This window comes from Callorhinus ursinus, unplaced genomic scaffold (assembly GCF_003265705.2).
Source record: "Callorhinus ursinus isolate GAN/ISIS: 27379988/994484 unplaced genomic scaffold, GSC_fseal_2.0 scaffold85, whole genome shotgun sequence".
In the NCBI taxonomy this organism is placed as follows: domain Eukaryota; kingdom Metazoa; phylum Chordata; class Mammalia; order Carnivora; family Otariidae; genus Callorhinus; species Callorhinus ursinus.
Window position 1 is genome coordinate 2,415,188 of NW_027397147.1, and position 20,985 is coordinate 2,436,172.

General features: G+C 42.6%; 1 protein-coding gene across 1 annotated transcript; it reads left to right on the forward strand.

Moving 5' to 3' along the window:
* Window positions 1–80: 80 nt before the first annotated feature.
* Window positions 81–19,499, forward strand: DCTN5 (dynactin subunit 5). Its single transcript, XM_025855471.2, has 6 exons — window positions 81–253; window positions 961–1,029; window positions 7,902–8,020; window positions 10,761–10,872; window positions 14,926–15,028; window positions 18,098–19,499. Exons 1-6 carry the CDS (start codon window positions 206–208, stop codon window positions 18,193–18,195), a joined length of 549 nt encoding a protein of 182 aa, XP_025711256.1. The 5' UTR covers window positions 81–205; the 3' UTR covers window positions 18,196–19,499.
* Window positions 19,500–20,985: the final 1,486 nt, after the last annotated feature.

Consider the following 20,985-nt stretch of genomic DNA (forward strand, 5'->3'; position numbering starts at 1 on the left):
ATCCACCGCTCGGCCTGCGCACGCGCAGCTGGAGACAGCCGAGTAATAGAGCGGGGCCTCCTAGCGGAGAGCCGAGCTGCGGATAAGAGCGGAGGACGCCCAGAGCGGAAGTGGAGGAGCGGCCGGAAGTAGCCTGAATCCCAGTCTGACTGACCGGCTGACAGGCTTTGACAGGAACCGGAGCTGCGACAAGGAGTTGGTGACCATGGAGTTGGGCGAGCTGCTTTACAACAAGTCCGAGTACATCGAGACGGTGCGCGTGTCTAGACATCTGCACTCCCTTTTCCGAGCCTGCGTCCCTTTGAGGCTGGTGTCCCCATCCTGTCCCTGCCCCACCCTGGGTCCCTTTGGCGTTTAGTCCGAGATTACCTAGATCACTTAGTGAATGGCCCAGCTTTGTTATTTCTTCCTTGCATGGCCAGTTTAGGCTTTTTTATTTATTCCTGATTTCCTAAAGATAAAATGCCTTCCAGAAAGCAGGACAAGTCTCATCCACCTTAATATCAATAACAACTCCAGGCTTCGGGCCTTTCGGAAGTTTTTTTTTTTTAAACTAACGTGTCGTAATTTATTACTCTTGCTAAAAGACGGTTAGGTCTTTTATAGTCAATACACGATGCGTGTAAATTGATCGAAGTAGGGTAAGTGCTCAGTCCGCGTTGCTATGAATTCTTGCAACTCTGATAATCGGTTAAGTCATTATCCTGGATATAGAACTGAAACTTGAATCCCCGTGTCTGATGTTATTAGGCTCTAGACCTACCACATCCAAATTCTGGATCCCTTCTTGGAATCCACAGTTTCCAAATCCATCCTTGCTTTGATATCCTGTACTCATTTCATTGAAGACTTTGCCCCATTTCAAGTCCTTTCCTCTCCAGTAGCAGCTTTCTTGATGGAAACCTGTAGTCCAGAATCCACTCAGTTTGCTTATCCCCATTTTCTGCTCTTTGCTTTCAGGCATCTGGAAACAAAGTTAGTCGCCAGTCCGTATTGTGTGGAAGTCAGAACATCGTTCTTAATGGCAAGGTAAGGGACCAAGCCAGTTCCAGGATGCATACCTTTGCTTTCTTTCCACTAATTATCACATCGGGAGGGCACATAATATGTTGCTATGTCTCCCATTTATTGCTGTACATTGAAAAATTCTCTTTTTCATTCTCCAAATTTTATTGAATACAAAAAAGATTCAATAAAAGGAGGCAACAGAAAACGTTTTCCCCTTTATGCCAGGAATGGTATATACCATGGCACCTAGTATATAGAACTGAAATTATTTTAAAGTATTGTGATGTGCCCTAAACTAATGGACACAAACATAAATAGGCAACAAAATATTTTAGTGTAGAAGCTATAAAGTATAGTAGTATAATTAACTGTTTAGTAATAATGATTCAGCATTAACTGAAACTCTTAAAATTAATTTGCGAATGGGGGGGGCGCCTGGGTGGCTCATTCGGTTAAATGTCTGCCTTAGGCTCAAGTCATGATCTCAGGGTCCTGGGATTGAGCCCCAGTTGTGCTCCCTGCTCAGCGGGGAGCCTGCTTCTCCCTCTCTGCTTCACCCCCCTGCTTGTGCACTTTCTCTTTCTGTGTCAAATAAATAAATAAAATCTTTAAAAAAAGAGAGAATTGGAAAAGACACTAAACCATGAAACAGATTTGCAAAATGGAATATGAAAGGCTGAGAATTTGTAGTCTAAATAAATTGAAATAGCAGAGAGATGAGTATAAACTTGGGAATAATATTAGGACATTTCAGAACCAGAGAAAATATCAAGATATATTTGAACTTGACAAACACTGAACCCATAGTTTTTCCTGCCATTTTTCTTTGAAATGTTACATCTCTAACTTCAAAGGGAAAACAGTCTCACTATAATCAAGCAATCATAAATTTTTTCAGTAGAGACACAATTGCTATCTCCATCAGCTCATCATGAGATTTAATAGAAAGAAATATAGTTCAGTAATTAGGTATAATTAGTAATTATAGACACACTGTTCCTGCACAGAATTAGAAAATTCAGTTAACCCCAGTCTGACTCATTAGCAAATGTGTGGAGTTTTTTTTTGTTTGTTTGTTTGTTTTTTAAAGATTTGATTTATTTATTTGACAGAGAGAGACAAAGCGAGAGAAGGAACACAAGCTGGGGGAGTGGGAGAGGGAGAAGCAGGCCTCCCGCAGAGCAGGGAGCCCGATGCGGGGCTCGATCCCAGGACCCTGAGATCATGACCTGAGCCGAAGGCAGACGCTTAACGACTGAGCCACCCAGGCGCCCCAATGTGTAGAGTTTTTTAGAAATCCCTAAGGTGAGCACCTGGATGGCTCAGTCATTAAGCGTCTGCCTTTGGCTCAGTCATGATCCCAGGGTCCTGGGATTGAGCCCCGCATCGGGCTCCCAGCTCCACAGGAAGCCTGCTTCTCCCTCTCCCACTCCCCCTGCTTGTGTTCCCTCTCTCGCTGTGTCTCTCGCTCTCTGTCAAATAAATAAATAAAATCTTTAAAAAAAAAAATCCCTTAGGTAATTTCAAAACATTTTCTGTGATTTTTGTAGGGAACATTTCTTTATTAAATTGTTATAAAATATATGTGACAAAATTTGCCACTTTAACTGTTTTTAAGTGTACAATCCATTGGCATTAATTGTATTTACAATTGGGGTGCCTGGGTGGCTCATTTGGTTGAGCGTCCTACTCTTGATCTTAGCTCAAGTCTTCATCTCAGGGCTGTGAGTTCAAGCCCCGCATTGGGCTCCACACTGGGTGTGGAGCCTACTTAAAAAAAAAATTCTATTGAGGCGCCTGGGTGGCTCAGCTGGTTAAGCGGCTGCCTTCGGCTCAGGTCATGATCCCAGGGTCCTGGGATCGAGCCCCGCATTGGGCTCCGTGCTCCGTGGGGAGCCTGCTTCTCCCTCTCCCTCTGCCTGCCTCTCTGCCTACTTGTTCTCTCTCTCTCTCTCTGTCAAATAAATAAATAAAATCTTAAAAAAAAAAATTCTATTTACAACCATTGTGTAATCATCACCACTATCTATTTCTAAAACTTTAATCACCCAGACAGAAGCTCCATACTCATTAAGGAATAACTCCCTGTTTCCTCCCCATCTCCCTACCCGTCTCCCCACCCCTGCCCCCCACACCCTGCCTAGTCACTAATAACCTCAATCCACTTCCTGTCTCTGTGAATTTGCCTAGTCTAGATATATAATATTTGTCCTTTTTTTTCTGGTTTATTTCACTTAGCATAATGTTTTCAAAGTTCATGTATGTTATAGGATGTAAACTAATACATATATACACGTTTACATCCATGTAAACTATGTACATATATAGTTTAGCTTTACTTGGCTTTCTGTTACTTACTTTTTTTACACTCACTTATAATAACCACGGTAGGAAACACCTATCACACTAAGTACCATTGTTCTCAGTTCTGTTTCTAAGATTCACTGTCGTTTGTGCGTTTTCACTACTGTGTACAGTTCCATTTATCCCCTCTCCTACTGGTTATTTTGTTCCCAGTTTTTTGTTTTGTCCTTTTCAGAACTGTGAGATTTCTATTTTCCTAAACCCTATATCAGGTGTTATAGTGCCTGCAGGGATAGGCAGGGATCAAATGAGTAAGGAAGACTGGGTGCCAACAACAGAGAGTGGTGGGGCCTGGTGAATTGAAGAATACTTGTCCTAGCTAAACTCAAGCTGATTGTTGCCATGTGGGAATATAGACCTATATTTTCTCAAAAGACATTGGAAATCTGGATTGTTTTAATGCAAAATGTCCCACTATTCAAATAATAGCATTAAATTCAAATGATGAAAGAAGGTGCATGAGCCAAACAAAACAGGTTTTTGGGTGCGGTTCTTAGACCTCCAGCTTCCCACCTCTGCCTCATCCTTTGTTGAGTTCAGTGAACTCTGCTCTACTACCATTTTTTTCCCTGTGAGGTCCTTATGTGCACTCACTTTCATTTTAACATCCTGCTGCCTCTCTTTTGAATCTGACTTCTCATCTTCAGCTCCATTCCTTATGAGATAGGAAACCAGGATTTGAGTCCCTCATGCTAAATCTCTTTGACCTCCTGTGATTATCCATTACTTAATGTTTTTCATGTTTGCTTCTTCAAATGGAAGTGTAATTTAGGCTGCCTGAGGGACTTCTGTGGATTTTCTTTATTTCCAGATTAAGATTGCTATCTTTGTTTAAAACACAGTAAAACAAAAACAACCATTACCAAATACTCAGAACTCTTGGTATTCTGCTTTCCTCCAAAGAAAAGGAAGTCATTTTCTCTGATTGTAGATGGAAGCATAAACAGAAAACAATGATTAAAGTAAATGAAGGATTTCAGATGAAAGAGTACATACTAGAAGCAGATATCTCTTTAAACTTGAAGGAGACCATTTTTTAAAACCAAGAGGAACTATAGTCCTTTATAGTCAGCAGCTGATTAGAAATTATCTTTTTTACTGATAGAGGTTTTATAGACCGAACATATGCAGGTGACATTGGTAAACTCTTCGAAGTAGGAGCCCACTTCTTTTTTAGTAATTTCTCAGAGCCTGGTGTTCAGGTTAGTGACATATCTAAATTCACCTGTATTTGAGGTGTTCCCCATCTACCTCTTCTGTCCTGGGCCCCAGACCTTCATTTCAACTGCTTGGTGGTCATCCAACAGATACCTCAAATAGCATTTCACAGTTGAATTTGTCATCCAGTCCAGTCTCCAGAATCGCTTACCCCATTCTAGACTCTCATCCTAGATTCCCTTTCTCTCTTTCTCCAATATCAAACAATGACCAAGTCATATAGATTCTCTTCCCTTTTTTCCATTTTTAACATTTGATAGTGGAACATTTATTTTAAAGATTTTATTTATTTGCGAGAGAGAGTGGGCAAGAGAGAGCATGAGGCAGGGAGAGGGCCAGAGGGAGAGGGACAAACAGACACCCTGCTGAGCAGGGAGCCCGACGTGGGGCTTGATCCCACGACCTCGAGATCATGACCTGAGCCAAAGGCAGATGCTTAACCTACTGAGACACCCAGGTGCCCCTATAGTGGAACATTTTCAAAGTTATCTTTATTGAGATGTAATTTACATACAATGAATTGTACCCATTTTAAGTGTGCAGTTTGACAAGTTTTGGTGCTTTTATTTATTTATTTTTAAAAGATTTTATTTATTTATTTGAGAGAAAGAATGAGAGACAGCATGAGAGGGAGGAGGGTCAGAGGGAGAAGCAGACTCCCCGCTGAGCAGGGAGCCCGACGTGGGACTCGAGCCCAGGACTCCAGGATCATGACCTGAGCCGAAGGCAGTCGCTTAGCCAACTGAGCCACCCAGGCGCCCCGGTGCTTTTTTTTTAAAGATTTATTTATTTGAGAGCGAGCGAGCGAGTGAATGAGAGAGAGAGAGCCCAGCCAGGGGGTAGGAGTAGAGGGAGAGGGAGAAGCAGGCTCCCCGCTGAGCAGGGAGCTTGATTTGGGGCTCAATCCCAGGACCTTGGGACCATGATCTGAGCTGAGGCAGATGCTTAACCAACTGAGCCATCCAGGCGCCCCTCAGTTTGACAAGTTTTGACTGATGCTTACACCTATGCAACCACAATTAAGATATAAAATATTTCTATCACCCTCATTTCCTTGGACCCCTCTGCTGTCAGTCCTCCTACTACCCTTGGCCCCAGATAACCACTGGTGTAAGACTAATAGAGATTACTTTCGCATTTTCTAGAGTTGCCTGTAATGGGAATTATGTACTCTTTGTTGTCAGCCTTCTTTCACTCAGCATAATGTTTTTGAGATTTATCCCTGTTGTGTACATTAGTGGATTAACAATTCATTACTTTTTATAGATGAGCAGTATTGTTATGCAACTTTTAAGACATATACCAAAGTAGAGAGAACATATAATGAATCTCTATATACTCATTCACCAGCTTCTGCAGTTAGCAATATTCTGACGTCCTTGTTTCATCTCTGTACCTGCCCCACAAACAGATACCTATTTTGACCAGGGGCGGGGCAGGGAGTTGGGGTATTTTAAAGCAAATTGCAAACACTGTATTATTTCACCCATAAATATTTTAATACATATCACTAAGATTTAAAGATTTTAAAAAATGTGTAGAGTACCCTTATCATGATATATTTTTTAAGAAGCCAGTTATTTCCTACTATCATCTAATCCTCAGTCCATGTTCAATCTTCTAGTATCTTAACATGTCTTTTTACAGTTGGTTTAGTCAAATCAGGATCCAAACAAGGTCAAGTACACATTGCATCTGGTTGATATATCTCTCAGGACTCTTTAAGCCTGTAACAGTTCTTTTCCCCCAGCCTGTTTTCCTCTCCATCCCACTTATATGTTGAAGAAACTGGCTCATTGTTCTGTAGAATTTTCAAATTTTGAATTTGGCCAATTCTATTTACATGGTTGTTGAATGCGATCTTTCTGCCCCTCTCCTCCCTCTTAATTAGTAGATCTGGAGGCTTGATCAGATTCCTCTACCTTGTATTTCTCTTTTCTTCATGCACAACTATTGTCATAGAGAAGGCCCATTCTCTCATTTTACCTTGATCCACTGTAGTCATCTAAAGTGTCACCTTCCCTCCAGTCTTACCTGCCTCCTCCATTCACTCTAGACTGCTTTCAGAGTAATATTTCTAAAATGAAGATTCAGTGTGTTAATCTTCTGCTTAAAAACTTTGATTTCTTATATCCTCTCTATCCTCTAGGGAAAAAGCCTAAGCTTCTGTACTCAGTATACATAATGCCTCATAAGCCCTAGGCCCAGCTTACTTGTCCAGCTGTAACCCCAGCCATATGCACTTTTTTTTTTTTACCCCATTTATTCAAAAGACATTTCCAGAATGCCTACTCTTTACCAAGTATGGGGCATTAATTCCCCCAAACTTCTGAGTTACATAATTCACCCTGAAGCCCATCCAGGCAATCTTTGGGGCAGCTGGATATCATACCCTGCAGTGTAGCACTTCATCTGCGTCCAGAATTTGGGAGAGAAACCATGAACTCAGTAGGCCTACCTCCAGGAGCATGAAGCTGGAGGTAGTCAGTAGTATTGGGAGATTGGACAAAGGTAAGAGCAGCCTGGATTCTCACTGAGCAAGCAGCCAAGGCTTAAGGGCAGGTAGAATCAAGTGCATCTGAAGTAGTGAGTAAACTAGGTCAGCTACAGGCATTCTTAGTAAAGGTCTATTTATTCAACGAGTCCTATTTATGGGATATTAAGGGCAAAGCTCATGATCCTGGGAACATCTTCAACTGAGTCAGTTTTTTTTTAAGATTTTATTTATTTATTTATTTAAGAAAGAGAGAAAGAGAGCACAAGCAAGGTGAAGAGCAGAGGGAGAAGCAGACTCCCCACCAAACAGGGAGCCCGATGTGGGACTTGATCCCAGAACTCGATCCTGGGACTCTGGGATCATGACCCAAGATGAAGGCAGATGCTTAACAACTGAGCCACCCAGGCGCCCCTAGCTGAGTCAGTGTTAGGAGGGCAGTTCTCTTTACCTTAAAGTTATCCCTTTTGACAGAATGTGTGACTCAGTAGATCATAGCATAACTTCAATCAGTGCCTACTTACCTACTCTTTTTTGTTGTGTTTTGGGCTATGTTGGTAGCTTTTTATTTTTTATTTTTTTATTTTATTTCTTTTAGATTTTATTTATTTATTTGAGAGAGAGAGAATGAGAGATAGAGAGCACGAGAGGGAAGAGGGTCAGAGGGAGAAGCAGACTCCCTGCTGAACAGGGAGCCCGATGTGGGACTCGATCCCGGGACTCCAGGATCATGACCTGAGCCGAAGGCAGTCGCTTAACCAACTGAGCCACCCAGGCACCCTGTTGGTAGCTTTTTAAAATGTGCTTTATTTTGTAGACCATTGTGATGAATGACTGTATTATCCGAGGGGATCTAGCAAATGTAAGAGTTGGACGTCATTGTGTTGTGAAAAGTCGGAGTGTCATAAGGCCACCGTTCAAGAAATTCAGCAAAGGGTATGTAATTTACTTACCTTGTTTCAGTCTTGTGAGAGATGCTGCTACGGGTGGTGTATTCCGGGTGTTGAGTTGTGGTGTAAGGAGCAGGTCTGTGCTATTGTTTGGGTCACTGAGGAGGAATTCACTGTAATGAACACAACACTGGTGGTGGTTGTCTTAGTCTAGTTGTTGGTTGGTTGCCAGAAACAGAATCCACTTTAATTGGCAAAGGCAGAGGGGGTTCTGATGAAGAGATGCCGGCATATTTAATTGAATATAAGGGTAGGAAAAGGGGCCAGGCCTCATAGGGACTAGAACCTGTAATTGGACAGCTAGCCAGAATCAAGACAACTATGCTGTCTATCGCTCTGTCACCGAGATTATGTTGTTTCTTGTCGGTCTTTGTCCCTGCATTTCTGCCTCCCTCTCTTCTCTTTCACGTTGGCTTTGTTGTCCCCCTTTTCTCATGGAGCCAACCATGCTGCCTCAGCCCCTTATTTATATCAGTTCTCTATTCAGGCTTCAAAAGATACCAGCCAAAGATTTTAGGTCTTATTTCCAGAATCTTGGCAGAGGGAATCTGATTGGCTTAGCTGGAGTTAAGTGCCCACCCCTGGTCTAAACAGTTTTGACTCAGAGGGCAGGGGCAAGTCAGGGCCACCGTTCTGTCAGTGGGAGTAAGGATTATCCAGGGAAGGGCATGGACAGGGCAGGAAAACTGTCCACCATGCCTGATGTGCTGGTATTTTTGTTGTTGTTGTTTTGCCTCTCTCTTTTCCCTCCTGGCTCCTACCTGTGGCACCATCTGCATTTCATTGAGTAATTTAGCAAGCATTGATTGAGTGCTTTCTTTGTGTCAGTCACTAGATTATAAGATGGGTACATGAAGATGGATGAAATAGCGTTCCTGCCTCAAAGTTCTCAAAAACCTAGTAGTAGAAACACTTACTTACATACAGAGATGGCTACTATAGAATGTGATACTATAGTGTGATAGCCACTGTGTATTGTGACACTCCTATCATAGGGCTGAACATGGTTAGGGAGGAACAGTAAAGAAAGCAACCAACTCAGACTATAATACCTGGGAGTAAAGCACACAGGAATCATCCTGCATGTCTCAGAATGAAGTCAGACTCCAGGCTTTCCATTACAGACAGGAATGGGAGCAGGGAATCACTGCAAATCATTCACGTCAAAACATTTGCTCATTAGCTCAGAAGGCTATTGGGGGGAACTGAGAAATCCTTGTGGTGGGCTTTCGTGGTTCCACACTGTGACAGGTACTCTGCCAGAATCGTTGGCTCCCCCTTCTGATAGCGGCATTACTGTGCTGGCTATGGTCTCGGAAGAGCTCCGAGAACAAATAGGGGGTTTATTGGTGAACAGTAGGATGTGTAAATAGGAATAGTCCACATGAGAAATACAGGAATACAAAAGTGTAAGTAGCAACACATGAACAGCAAGTGAGCATGGATTCCCCTGTCCCCCACCCCATGTATCTCAATACAAGAACCAGATAATAATATCAAGTTTGGAATTTTTAATTTAAAATTCAGGTGCTGACAGTGCTGCTGTAGACTGATAAGATCAAGGAATTCATTGTCACACAAGGGTCCCAGATCAAAAATACGAATGGATTAAGGAAGATTTAAATAAACTATAGGTCCAGGGAGGACAGGTATCGTCTCTGACAAAATAGAGCACAGGACTAGATAGAGCCAGTGAGCATCCAGCTACTTTATTTTAGTTCTAGTCCAAATATTTTCCATCCCAAGGTACTGAAGTTACTTGTAAATGTGATCATAGAACCACGGTCAATGACGTTTGAGGAATCATGGAGAATGGCAATGATGTCAGAAGTCTGGAGAAAGCCTACTGACTCCTCCTCCTTCAATTCTTGGCTTAAATGTCACTTTTTTTTTTAAGATTTTATTTATTCATTTGAGAGAGAGAGAGGACAGATGAGCATGGGGATGGGCAGAGGGAGAAGGAGAGAGGAAGCAGACTCCCCACTGAGTGCAGAGCCCAACACGAGACTTGATCCCAGGACCCTGAGATCATGACCTGAGCCGAAGTCAGATGCTTAACCAACTGAGTCACCCAGGTGCCCCTTAAATGTCACTTTCAATTAAGCTTTTACCAAACTTCCAATCTAGGTGAAGTCTCTGCTTATAACTTGGTATTTTTTACTTTGTAGTACTTGTTGTAGTTGTAATTAATTACTTATATAATCATTTGTTTAATCTCTCTTTTCTTGATTGCTAGCTCCTCGTGGGCCAGATGGTGTCCTTTTTGCTTGCCATTCTGTCTCCAATTTCTAGCATAGAGTCTGGCATACAGTAGGTACTCAGTAAAATCAGTGAAAATACAAATTTTTGAAATGTTGAATGGTAGAAAATACATCCCAGGAACTGATGTCAGTCCCCTACAACATTGTAGGGCAGATTACCGAAAATGTGACCTGTGAGCATTTCCAAGGAGGCAGGAATGAGCAAAACACGCATTCATTTGGTGCCAGCTCTTTTAGCTTGGAAGGTCTCGCTGCTTCTGTCTTGCTGTTTCCTTGCACACTGCTTGGTCCAATATTTCTGATTTCATTATAGAATTCTCCTAGCCTGAGGATTCCTTCCTTTTAGGAGCAGTCTTATTAAGACAAGATGATGAAGTTGAGAGTATGATCAGCAGTTCTGTAAACCTTGACCAAAAGCAAATCACCTTGATATTTTCTTTTGTTCATCTTCTTTTCCTTCTCTAGCGTTGCATTCTTTCCTTTACATATCGGGGACCATGTCTTTATTGAGGAAGATTGTGTGGTCAACGCAGCTCAGATTGGCTCTTACGTTCACGTTGGCAAGAACTGTGTGATTGTGAGTATGGTGTCTTGGCTGGCTAAACGTCCTTACTGCCCCTCCAGCTCCCATCCCTCACATCAGTGGGCCTCTGCTTCTGTGGCCAAGCAGGGTAGAAGTAGTTTCTGGTCTACTCGAATCATTACTGGATTTGGAGTTTTCTAGGCATCAATAATCACGGTTAAACATTATCTAACCTCTTCTATAAGATGTTAAACTCTTGCCTTTGATTTTTTTCATTTGACCCTCATAACCATCCAAGGATGGTAGTTAACTGTTATTATCCCTATTTGCAGACAACAAGCCTGAAGACCTTAGAAATTAGGGGATTTGACAGAGCTATGAAGTGGTAGAGCTGGGATTTGAACCCAGGCTTAATGAATAGCCATGCCTGCTTTATGGCCTACCTGTTGCTTTACCTCCAGGATCGTACAGTCTAGTGGGGACAAGGGGCATAACATTAGGGGAACTCCAAGTAGTTCAGGGTGATGGGCATGTGGGGTACAAGTGGGCCCTTGCTCAGTGGACATGTGGGATCCTGGTCCACAGGAGCCTTGGCATCTACTTGTTTCATCTGGCCAAGGCTTTACAAAGTTGGATTTCTCAGTATTTCATAGATGAAGAGCTTGATTTCAGTTGGGATTTATGAGAACATCCTGGGTGAGAATGCTAATGACCAGAGTTGAACTGCCTTAAGAGTTAGGGAAAATGTTTCCTCTATATTTTTTTAAGATTTTATTTATTTATCTGACAGAGAGAGACACACAGCCAGAGAGGGAACACAAGCAGGGGGGAGCGGAAGAGGGAGAAGCAGGCTTCCCGCTGAGCAGGGAGCCCAATGTGGGGCTTGATCCCAGGACCTTGGGATCATGACCTGAGCCGAAGGCAGACGCTTAACGACTGAGCCACCCAGGTGCCCCTGTTTCCTATATTTTAAATTTGTACCCAAATCCTAGCTTCTAGGAAAAGCCAAGGACTTTTCATGTTTTAAATAGCTATTCCCAGTAATACAGAGGCAGCTCTCTGTTCTGGCTAATACTCAAGAATAAAATACTTGTAGAAACCCTGTGGTCACATTCTGCAAGCCATGAGAGCACAGTAAAGATGGACCATGCAGTGGAGAGCCACATTGCTGTGGAAAACATCCCAATCTGGCCTGTTACGCAGAATTAAGGAAAGAGGTTGTTTTGCCAAATATTCTCCTCCAAAGGAGTCCCTTCATATATATTAGAGACAGAGGGTCTTTCATTTGGCATGATATTGAAGAAAGGGGGAAAATTGTGAAATCCATCCTGTCCCCTCATTTTGTGTGACAGAAGTTGGCTTTCTAAGCCACAGCTGGATTTTTCTGGCATTTTCTTCAGCAAAGTGATGACATGCTCATAGTAGCCTAGTGTGTTAGCCCCGTCCTTTATCCCTGGAGCTAACTGTCTGAAACATTAAAATCCAAATGCTGTTCCCAGTGCATAGGGAGTTCTAATCTTCTTGTCTCGCTCTGCTTTTTTGTGCCCCTTTCTGATACATCAGTTCAGACATAAGTACCTATTTGCTGAGCCTTTTACAAATTCTCAAGTAATCTCAGGAGAAAGATTCTTTTAAAACTCTAGAATCTTGTAGCTAGCAGGGACTCTTTTAGAGTCCAGTTAGCCCCATGACCCACAGATCCTTCCGATAGCACCCATTTGGTGGTCTAACTCCTTTCGGATGTGTGAAGGTATAGTTGCCAGTCAGAGCTGCCCAGATGCTTGCAGGAAAAGCCTCACAGACAATCTTCATAGTCTCTGTTACCGTGCTGTGAGCTTTACATTTATTGTCTCTAATCCTCACAGCAGTCCTGCAGTTCGGTTTTATGTCCTGTTTCCCAGACCAGGAACCCAAGGCTAAGGGACGCTGAATAACTTGTATCTGGAGATAACAGGTATAGCTGTAATACTGGCAACATGGAGTTCTTGACTCCTCCTGGGAAAGTCCTCCAGGAAAGAATAAAGAAGCGGTTTCAGCTTTTCACCTCCTCATCTATTGCCAATGCACTCATGCCTAAGAAGTACCTGTGTTTTGACTTTTGCTGCTGTTTAATTCATCAGCTTGCCCAGAATGCTCTGGAAGCTGATTAAGCATCATTTGCCTGAGTGGGCAAAATGGCTAACGAGTGGACACAGCAGGTGCCTCCAGGCTGTGTGGTAGCCAGTGGTACACAGCGGAAGTTTTATTCTCACTGCTCTTCTTTTCCAGGGCCCTTTGTCTACAGATCCCTCTGTGTGAATGTGTCATGCTTCACGCAGCACATTTGGCTTCTTTCCACCCAGTGCCCTATGCGCTTCATCAGAATTATTAGGAGCTTAGGTGTCATAGGACGTCTTTGGGTTAATTTGGGAGTCACCAGGGGAGCTGGCCAGCTGCTGTATTTTGGGAATTGCCACTAGCAGGTAATTCATGGGAGAGAATTTTCCAAGAATGAATGGAGAGCTGCGGTTATAACTTGTTTCTAAGCTATAGATAGTGGCAAGTATTGCCAGGGCTGTTATCCACCTCACCAGAGACAGCTTAGTAGTCACTTAAAAAATTCAGACCTTTGAGGTATAAGCTTTCTAAAAAATTCATTTAGCAATCTACCTGGAAATTCCTGGAAATACATATGATTTGGGCATTTATTAATAATTGGGAAATTTTAAATACAACCAAATCAAAGTATCTTTCATATTCTTTGGTAAAATCTGAGATCTAGACAGGTTAGCATTGTCCTGATGTTGTTAGGGATTCTACATTGTCAGTCAAGTACGTTTTATCAGATCCTCTGACCAGGACACAAGTGAACTCACAGGCCCTGGTGATGTAAATGCAGTCGGTGAAGACCAAAACTTTCACTTACTCAGCAGGTAGTCTGAGGCACAACTTTAATCTGTATGTAGAAGAAGCCTCCCCTTCCCTTTAACCCAGGAAACGGATCTACCAGACCTTATTTCTTGCCCTTAGAATGCTGTGGATGATGCAGAATTCAAAAGTGGCCGCAGTGAATAAGGTCAAGCATAAGACTTGGCCTAAACTTTCAAAATGAACATATTGGCTAATATGAACCAAGAGTACAAAAGTAGACCCTAATTCTATGCACAGGTGGCTCCAGGGGTTCAACTGATGTCATGAGAATTAATCTCCTTCTCTTTCCCGCTTTCCTCTGGGAGGCTGTCAGGCAGGTTCTTCCCTCTTGGAAACAAGACAGCTGGTCCAAATGTCTGTCCTGTCCTCTAGAGACCCCACTGGAAAGAGCTTCCTTTCCCAGTAGTCCCAGCAGAAGCCTTGATGTTGTGATTCATCAGACTGATTTGGCTCATTCCATAAAACAGTCCTTGTGGCCAGGCTTGGGGTTTGGGGTTAGGATAGGGGACTGTCATGGGCAGACGGGTGTTACCAAGGACAATACAGGTTCTGTTACCAGAAGAAGGGGGATCAAATGTTGGACAAGCAAAAAAGTAGATGTCCACTAAATTTAAGAAAAAAAATTCTACAACTCTTGGGAGACTGAATTTCAGTCTATAATACCTAAGATAACCTGAACTGTCCCTAGCATATAATTCCTTCCCCAAGTTCATGTACACACACTCACACACACACACACACACTTACTCATACCCCCATCTCCTCCTGCTTGTCACCTGAAGTAGGGAATTGTGGCCAAACCTCTTGTCATTGGCTCTGTCTATTGTATGATATCATGAATGGAGAATATATAAAATAGCATTCCATGCAGCAGACAAGGCAACTTTTTTTATTGTTATGTTAATCACCATATATTACATCATTAGTTTTTGGTGCAATGTTCCATGATTCATTGTTTCTTCATAACACCCAGTGCTCCATGCAGAACGTGCCCTCCTTAATACCCATCACCAGGATAACCCATCCCCCTCCCCCCCTCCCCTCTAGAACCCTCAGTTTGTTTTTCAGAGTCCATCATCTCTCATGATTCGTCTCCCCCTCTGACATACTCCCCTTTTCTTCCTCTCCTGTTAGACAAGGCAACTTTTACTCGAGCATTTCCTGCTCTATTTCCTAGTGACAAGATTTTAATTTCAGGGGCGCCGATGTGTGTTGAAAGATTGCTGCAAAATTCTTGACAACACAGTATTACCCCCAGAAACTGTGGTGCCACCATTCACCGTCTTCTCAGGCTGCCCAGGTAAGCTTGGTGTTGATTATGAAAGCTCAATCTCATTTTCCTTCACAAAAGTAATGCATGCAATTTTTATCTCTGACAATGTATTGATCTAGCTAATTTAAAAATTCTCCTGCTACAGATTACCTAGAAATGCTATCTAAAAATGTAACCAGTATCTTTTTAAATGCACAATCGAGTTCACAAGGAAATTCCAAGGGTCAGAAACAAAGAGGAGACTAAACCCACACTATAAGCATGGTTAGGTTTATGCATCTTCATAATAAGTAGAGTGGTTTAGGGTTTGATACTTCTGTGGGGATGAGAGAGAAAGCCTTATATGGCAGAGAGATCCTCTTGAAGAGTGATCTCTCAATAAAAGTTGATCTAGAGTCAACCTGCCACCAGCACAGGGAAAGTACAAAGAAGCAAGCCTCTCTTGGCCTGGGCTCTGGGTGGAAAAAGAAAAAGTCTCTCCAGAGAATTCTAACAATGCCTTCGTGTTGGTTGGGATTTTGAACTTCTACTTCCCACACTGCCCAGGAATGCCCAAACTGAAAAGTTGACATAAAACATGGTCTAAGACCAACGATAGCTCTAGGACACCTGAGAGAAGCAAATATATCCCCTCTCGACCTTGGCTAATGGAATGCCCTTAGGTAAAACCCTCGTGAGCTCAGAGTTCCCAATGGCTAAACATGTGAGCAAACAAAAGTGATTACATGCTCCTCCTAGAAAACTTGGAAAACACAGAAAAACAGAAGGAAGAAGAAAACCTCATGTCTCCCACCCCCACCCCAAGGCAGTCTCTTTTCTTCTCTATATGTTTTTACGTGGTTGAACTCATGCAACATGGACAGAGGCACACCAGAGATTCACAGATGGAAGATGCTATTTATAGCGAGAGATTTGGCAATATATGAGATGTACCCCTGGGTGGCTTAGTTACTTTTCCAATTAAAAAACTCATCACTCAGATCATTGACTGTGGGTTTCAAAGATGTAGAAAATCATCCATTCAGATTCTTTGGGGAGGAAATGGGCTGTTCTGCTGTTTCAGAAGAGCTGAAACAGCTTTTGCTTTTGCAAAGGAGGAAGAGCCTTGCTAAGTGATTATCCCTATATTAGGTTCCCACTGTGAGAAAGTATCATCATTCTTAGCAAGTGCAGATCCGAACAGCCCCAGCAGTCATTTTAGGTTGATTGTCAGACAGGTATCTGATCTGCAGTGAGAAGTATATTGCCAGAGAAATATCTTAACCTCTTTTAACTTATTCAGGGTCCTTAGAACCAACTGTGGTCTTTGAGCATCGATGGCCGAGGCAAGGAGGCAGTACTTGGTATTTGAAATTCAAATAAGCGCTGTGTTTGGAGGTTCTGATGGAGGATTCAAACTGCCTGAGACCATAGAGATCATTGTGTAGATGGAGAAACAGGCCTAGAGAGATTGGGTTGTCCATAGGGTCAGAGCTGGTTCGTGGGAAAGCCTTGACTAGGTCTTAAGACCCCTTATTTAGAGTCCAGTACTTTCTGCACTGTGACAAGATACTTCCCACGTTCGTTTTTAGTAGTTTCACAAACAAATGCTAACCATCTAGATAATGCTGTTGGCAATCTTCATCCTTAGTAAAGAGGCCTAAGGTTGTAGGACAACTGGCACATTTTTGGAAGGCTCCACTGCATGTCACTGAATAGTGGAACAAAATGAAAGGCAAACCATCCAGAAAGAACCTGGGTCAGGAACCAAAAAGCCAAAACTGCCTGTAGGAGTCAGACAGACGTGATTGAAGTGACAGCCTATCATGGCTGGCCAAGAGTACAGACCTAACATTTTAAGAACTTCTGATAGTTCACGAGGAGCTAAAAATCTGAATATCTACGTGGGATCTCTGAATTTTTGAGTGTTGGCTGCTAACTTTTTTAAAAGATTAAATACTGTGCAGACCAAACATATGTTTGCAAATCTAACGTAGGCTGCTCATTTGTAAAAGATACCTGTGAGAATTTTATATTTTTTAGACCTTTTTTTTCTATCCTACCTGTTGTTTTCTCTCTCTATATGTGCAAGCATGTTTGTTTGTTTTGTATGTATATTAACGCACAGGTGTGTGTACCATATCTGTGTATATATGTACTTGTGTGTATAACACAGATATATAAAACTGGTTTATACCTGTACAAATAGATTCACACTTTCTGTTCTATTTGGAAATTTGCTTTCTTAACAGTGTATCTTGGGCATCTTTTCTTGTCAGTATGAAGAGATTCCCCTCATTCCTTTTCATGGTTGCATGGTTTTCATTACATAAATGTACCACAGTGTAACTGATCCATTCCCTGGTATAATGGACCATTAGACGTTGTACCTGGTTTTTCACTATTAGAAACTTAGTTGCATTACTATTCTTGTATGTATATTGATCAACTGGGCAAGGTTATTTGTAGGATAAATTCTTAGAAATTGGCTTGTCAGGTCACAGGGTATGAACTTCTAAAAGTTTTGCTACATTTTCCAAAATTGCTCTTCCAAATGGTTGTATAAATGTACACTTCTGCCCATAGTGTATGAGAGTGCCTCTTTTCCAGAAATCCTTAAATACAAATTTTTGTCTTTTGTTAGGATATTTCTGTTCTACTCCCATCCATGATTTGTCTGTATGTAGCAGGTGTGGGGATTGGATTCAGTTTCATTGTATGAACAACAGAACAGTTTCTTACCTCAAAGGGTGCTCACCTGGGTTTGCCTAGCAGGTGTCATACCACAATCCAGGGGATGAACAAATCTTTGTCTGGAACAACGTCCCATGTAGTCGGAGATGCCTTAACTCTTCAGATCATGCAGTAATGTACAAACCTCTTTTACCTGGAAGGTATTTATCCATTCGGGGAATTGTGTTATTTGTCTCCCCACACACACGAAAATATCATCTTGAAGATACGGTCAGTAGAAATATTCTGCTAGCATTGAAGCTGGAAGACCTAGCATTTCGATGCTCATGAGTAAAGGAAAGGGCCCTGTAGTGGTTTAAATCGAAATCAGAGCTGCTGGCCTCCCCCAGCTCCAGTTGGTTGACCAGGTCTTTCTTTCCCCAGGACTGTTTTCAGGGGAGCTCCCAGAATGTACCCAGGAGCTGATGATTGACGTCACCAAGAGCTACTACCAGAAGTTTTTGCCCTTGACACAGGTCTAATGTCTCTGCCTCGTGTCTCAAATTTGCTTGAGCTCTAAGATGAACTTGGGGACAAAGTGAGCCAGCCAGCATCTACAAAGAGCTCTTGTGTCTTTGATACCTTCCACCCTCTTTTTTGGTTTGTCTGGTTTTGTTTAATTCTTTAGAATTTCTCAGTCCTTCCAGGTTCTAAGCTAAGACTTTAATAACAGAATGTCTGGAGGAGTTGTGTCCAAATGCTGTGCTTAAACCTTATCTATTAATGGCCCCTTCATACCATTATCTGTGGAACACAGAATCATCTGTTCCCAATACGCCCACTCCTTGGTCCTGTGGATGACGGGATCCTGCCGAAACAGGCCTGCAGAGCAGAGCACTGTCCCAGCGTGGAGGTTATGAAGCTGATCTACTGCTCATGGCCATTAGCTGCCCACAATGAACACCACTCACATGGGTCACTCCCAGCTTTCCTGAGCTAACACATTTGGCCAGTTGCCACAATTGTTCATGGTCTTGGGGGAGAAAGTGTTTGTGACTTTTCAGAGCCCAGATTCCTGTTGGCTACGAAAACTTGAAAGGAGGGGTGGTTAGCATTTCTCTTCTTCCCGAAATGACTTTAAGTGTTATTTTAACCCAGGGTGATTGATAAAAGACTTTCTAGCATTCTCTTCTAGGGCCTTTGGCTTTCACTGGAAGGGGGGCCCTCAGCACCCAGATTTTATTTTTGCAAAGACCCAGGTATGAGTCTGCCATGTAGATGGACTAGTCTGGCAGTCACTCCTTGCCTCACAGTATTTGGAGGCAACAGCATATGCCTTATTTCCTTGAAGACATAGCATTTGTGACACTTGTCCTCTTGGCCTAGAGCCATTCATCCACTCTGTATTTGCCATAAACTTCACATTTCAGACCAAAATATCTCTACCTGGACCCAATCACATACATACACGGGGGCCTCTGAAATCATTCTGTGGGCACAGAACCCCAAGGGGTAAATGAAGTTACCAGTGCTGTTTTTAACCATCTCCTGGGTAATAACACAACCCTGACTGGTTCTGCTCTGACCTCTTGGTCTAAAAGATTTAGAAGGGAGGGTCTCTGAGAACCGTGGCTTTGCTTAATGCTCTGATTCTGCTGTGAACAGGGAAAGATGGTTCAGCCCTGAAGGTTAGGATCTAGCAGGAGCTGGACAGACTTAATATGCGGTTGTGGGGTTTGTTAAAATGGCTATATGTGAGGATCTCCTCCAGGTCAATGTAAAACTGTTTTCCAGTTTGTCTTTTTTTTTTTTTTTAATGCATTAAAAGATTGACACGTGAAACAAATCACTTGAAGGTGATCCCTCTCCCCCTCTGTGACGGCTGCCTCACTCCCTCGGCCACTTCCCTGCATGCCTGGTGCCCTGCTACAGACTTTACATTCACTAGTCTGCTTATGGCTCAAACCAACCCAGTAAGGGGGATGTTATTCCTATTTTACAAATGAGAAAAAACTCAAAGATCTTAGATAATTTGGTCCAGTCCCTACAGTGACAAAGTGACTGACCCAGGAGTCACACCCATGTCTGTCTGGCAGCATAGCCGTGCAGTTCAGCTCTGCCCTGGTCAGATGAGACTAGGCTTACCCTTGGAGCACATCTGCTATGTGCCCTGTCTGATACCAGTAGTCTGTGATGATTGCAGGGTTTTTGTTTTGTTTTGTTTTTTGGGTTTTTTTTTTTTTTTAATTTTTGGTCATTTCCTGGCATCTCCCCCAGCTCCCTTCTCCTTTTGTGCCACCATAAAGGCAAATCTTGGAACTGACAGAGCTTTGATGTTGTCTAAGCTAATCTCTCGTTAGCTAGTAAGATCTTCCAGGGCACGTCTAATAGGTTACCATCCGGCCTGTGTTTGAATACCTCTAAAAGGAAGCTAGCTGACTGCCATGCAACGACTGTCCATTTTCTTTTTCAATTTATCCTTTCCAGCTTCACTGAGATGTAATTGACATATCATTTTTTTCACTGCCCATTTTGTTGTGAACAATGAAAACTAAGAGAAAGTGGGATTGTTTAAAGCCTCTTAAACATTTTAAAAGCCTTAAGTAACTCAAGTACATGATTGCAAAAATCCAATCCAGTTAGTAAAGAGGGGACATGCAGTGAAGTAGAATTTCCCAATCCAGAATCCCAGTTCCACGTTCTACTTTCCAGAGGCAGTTACTCTGAACAGTTTTGGGTCTATCCTACCAGAGACAGTCTGCATGCACAAGCAGATAGATATGTATACCTTAGCCTCTGTATGCATACAAATGTGAGCACATGGTAGATGTGCTCTTCCCATCTTGCTGCTTTTACTTAACAGTATGCCTTAGAGATTGTTCCATATTTGGCACATACAGGTGACAAAAATAGCAATCACTAATACTTATAGTGTGTTTACCATGTACCTGGTACTCTTTTGAGTTCTGTACATTTATTAACTTTTTAATACAACCACCATGAGGTAGGTACAGTTACTCTCCTCAAGAAACAGGAGGTTAAGTAAAGTACCCAATACGACAGTGAGTCAAAGCATTCTGGTTCTAGAGCTCATACTTTTAAAGGTTTTATTTTATTTTAGAAAGAGAGCACAAGTGGGGGAAGGGGCAGAGGGAGAGGAAGAAGCAGACTCCCCGCTGAGCAGGGAGCCTGACTGGAGGCTTGGTCCCAATCCCAGGACCCCAGGATCATGACCTGACCCGAGGGCAGACACTTAACTGACTGAGCCACCTGGGCACCCCTGCGGCCCATACTTTTAATCACTATGCTGGAATTCCTCCTGCTATAATACC

Excerpts from the sequence above, each read along its gene's own strand:
- DCTN5 (XM_025855471.2), top strand. The coding sequence starts at position 206 with ATGGAGTTGGGCGAGCTGCTTTACAACAAGTCCGAGTACATCGAGACG. Across the intron at positions 254-960 it reads AGTCCGAGTACATCGAGACG|GCATCTGGAAACAAAGTTAG; the intron begins GTGCGCGTGTCT and ends CTTTGCTTTCAG. Across the intron at positions 1,030-7,901 it reads ACATCGTTCTTAATGGCAAG|ACCATTGTGATGAATGACTG; the intron begins GTAAGGGACCAA and ends TTTATTTTGTAG.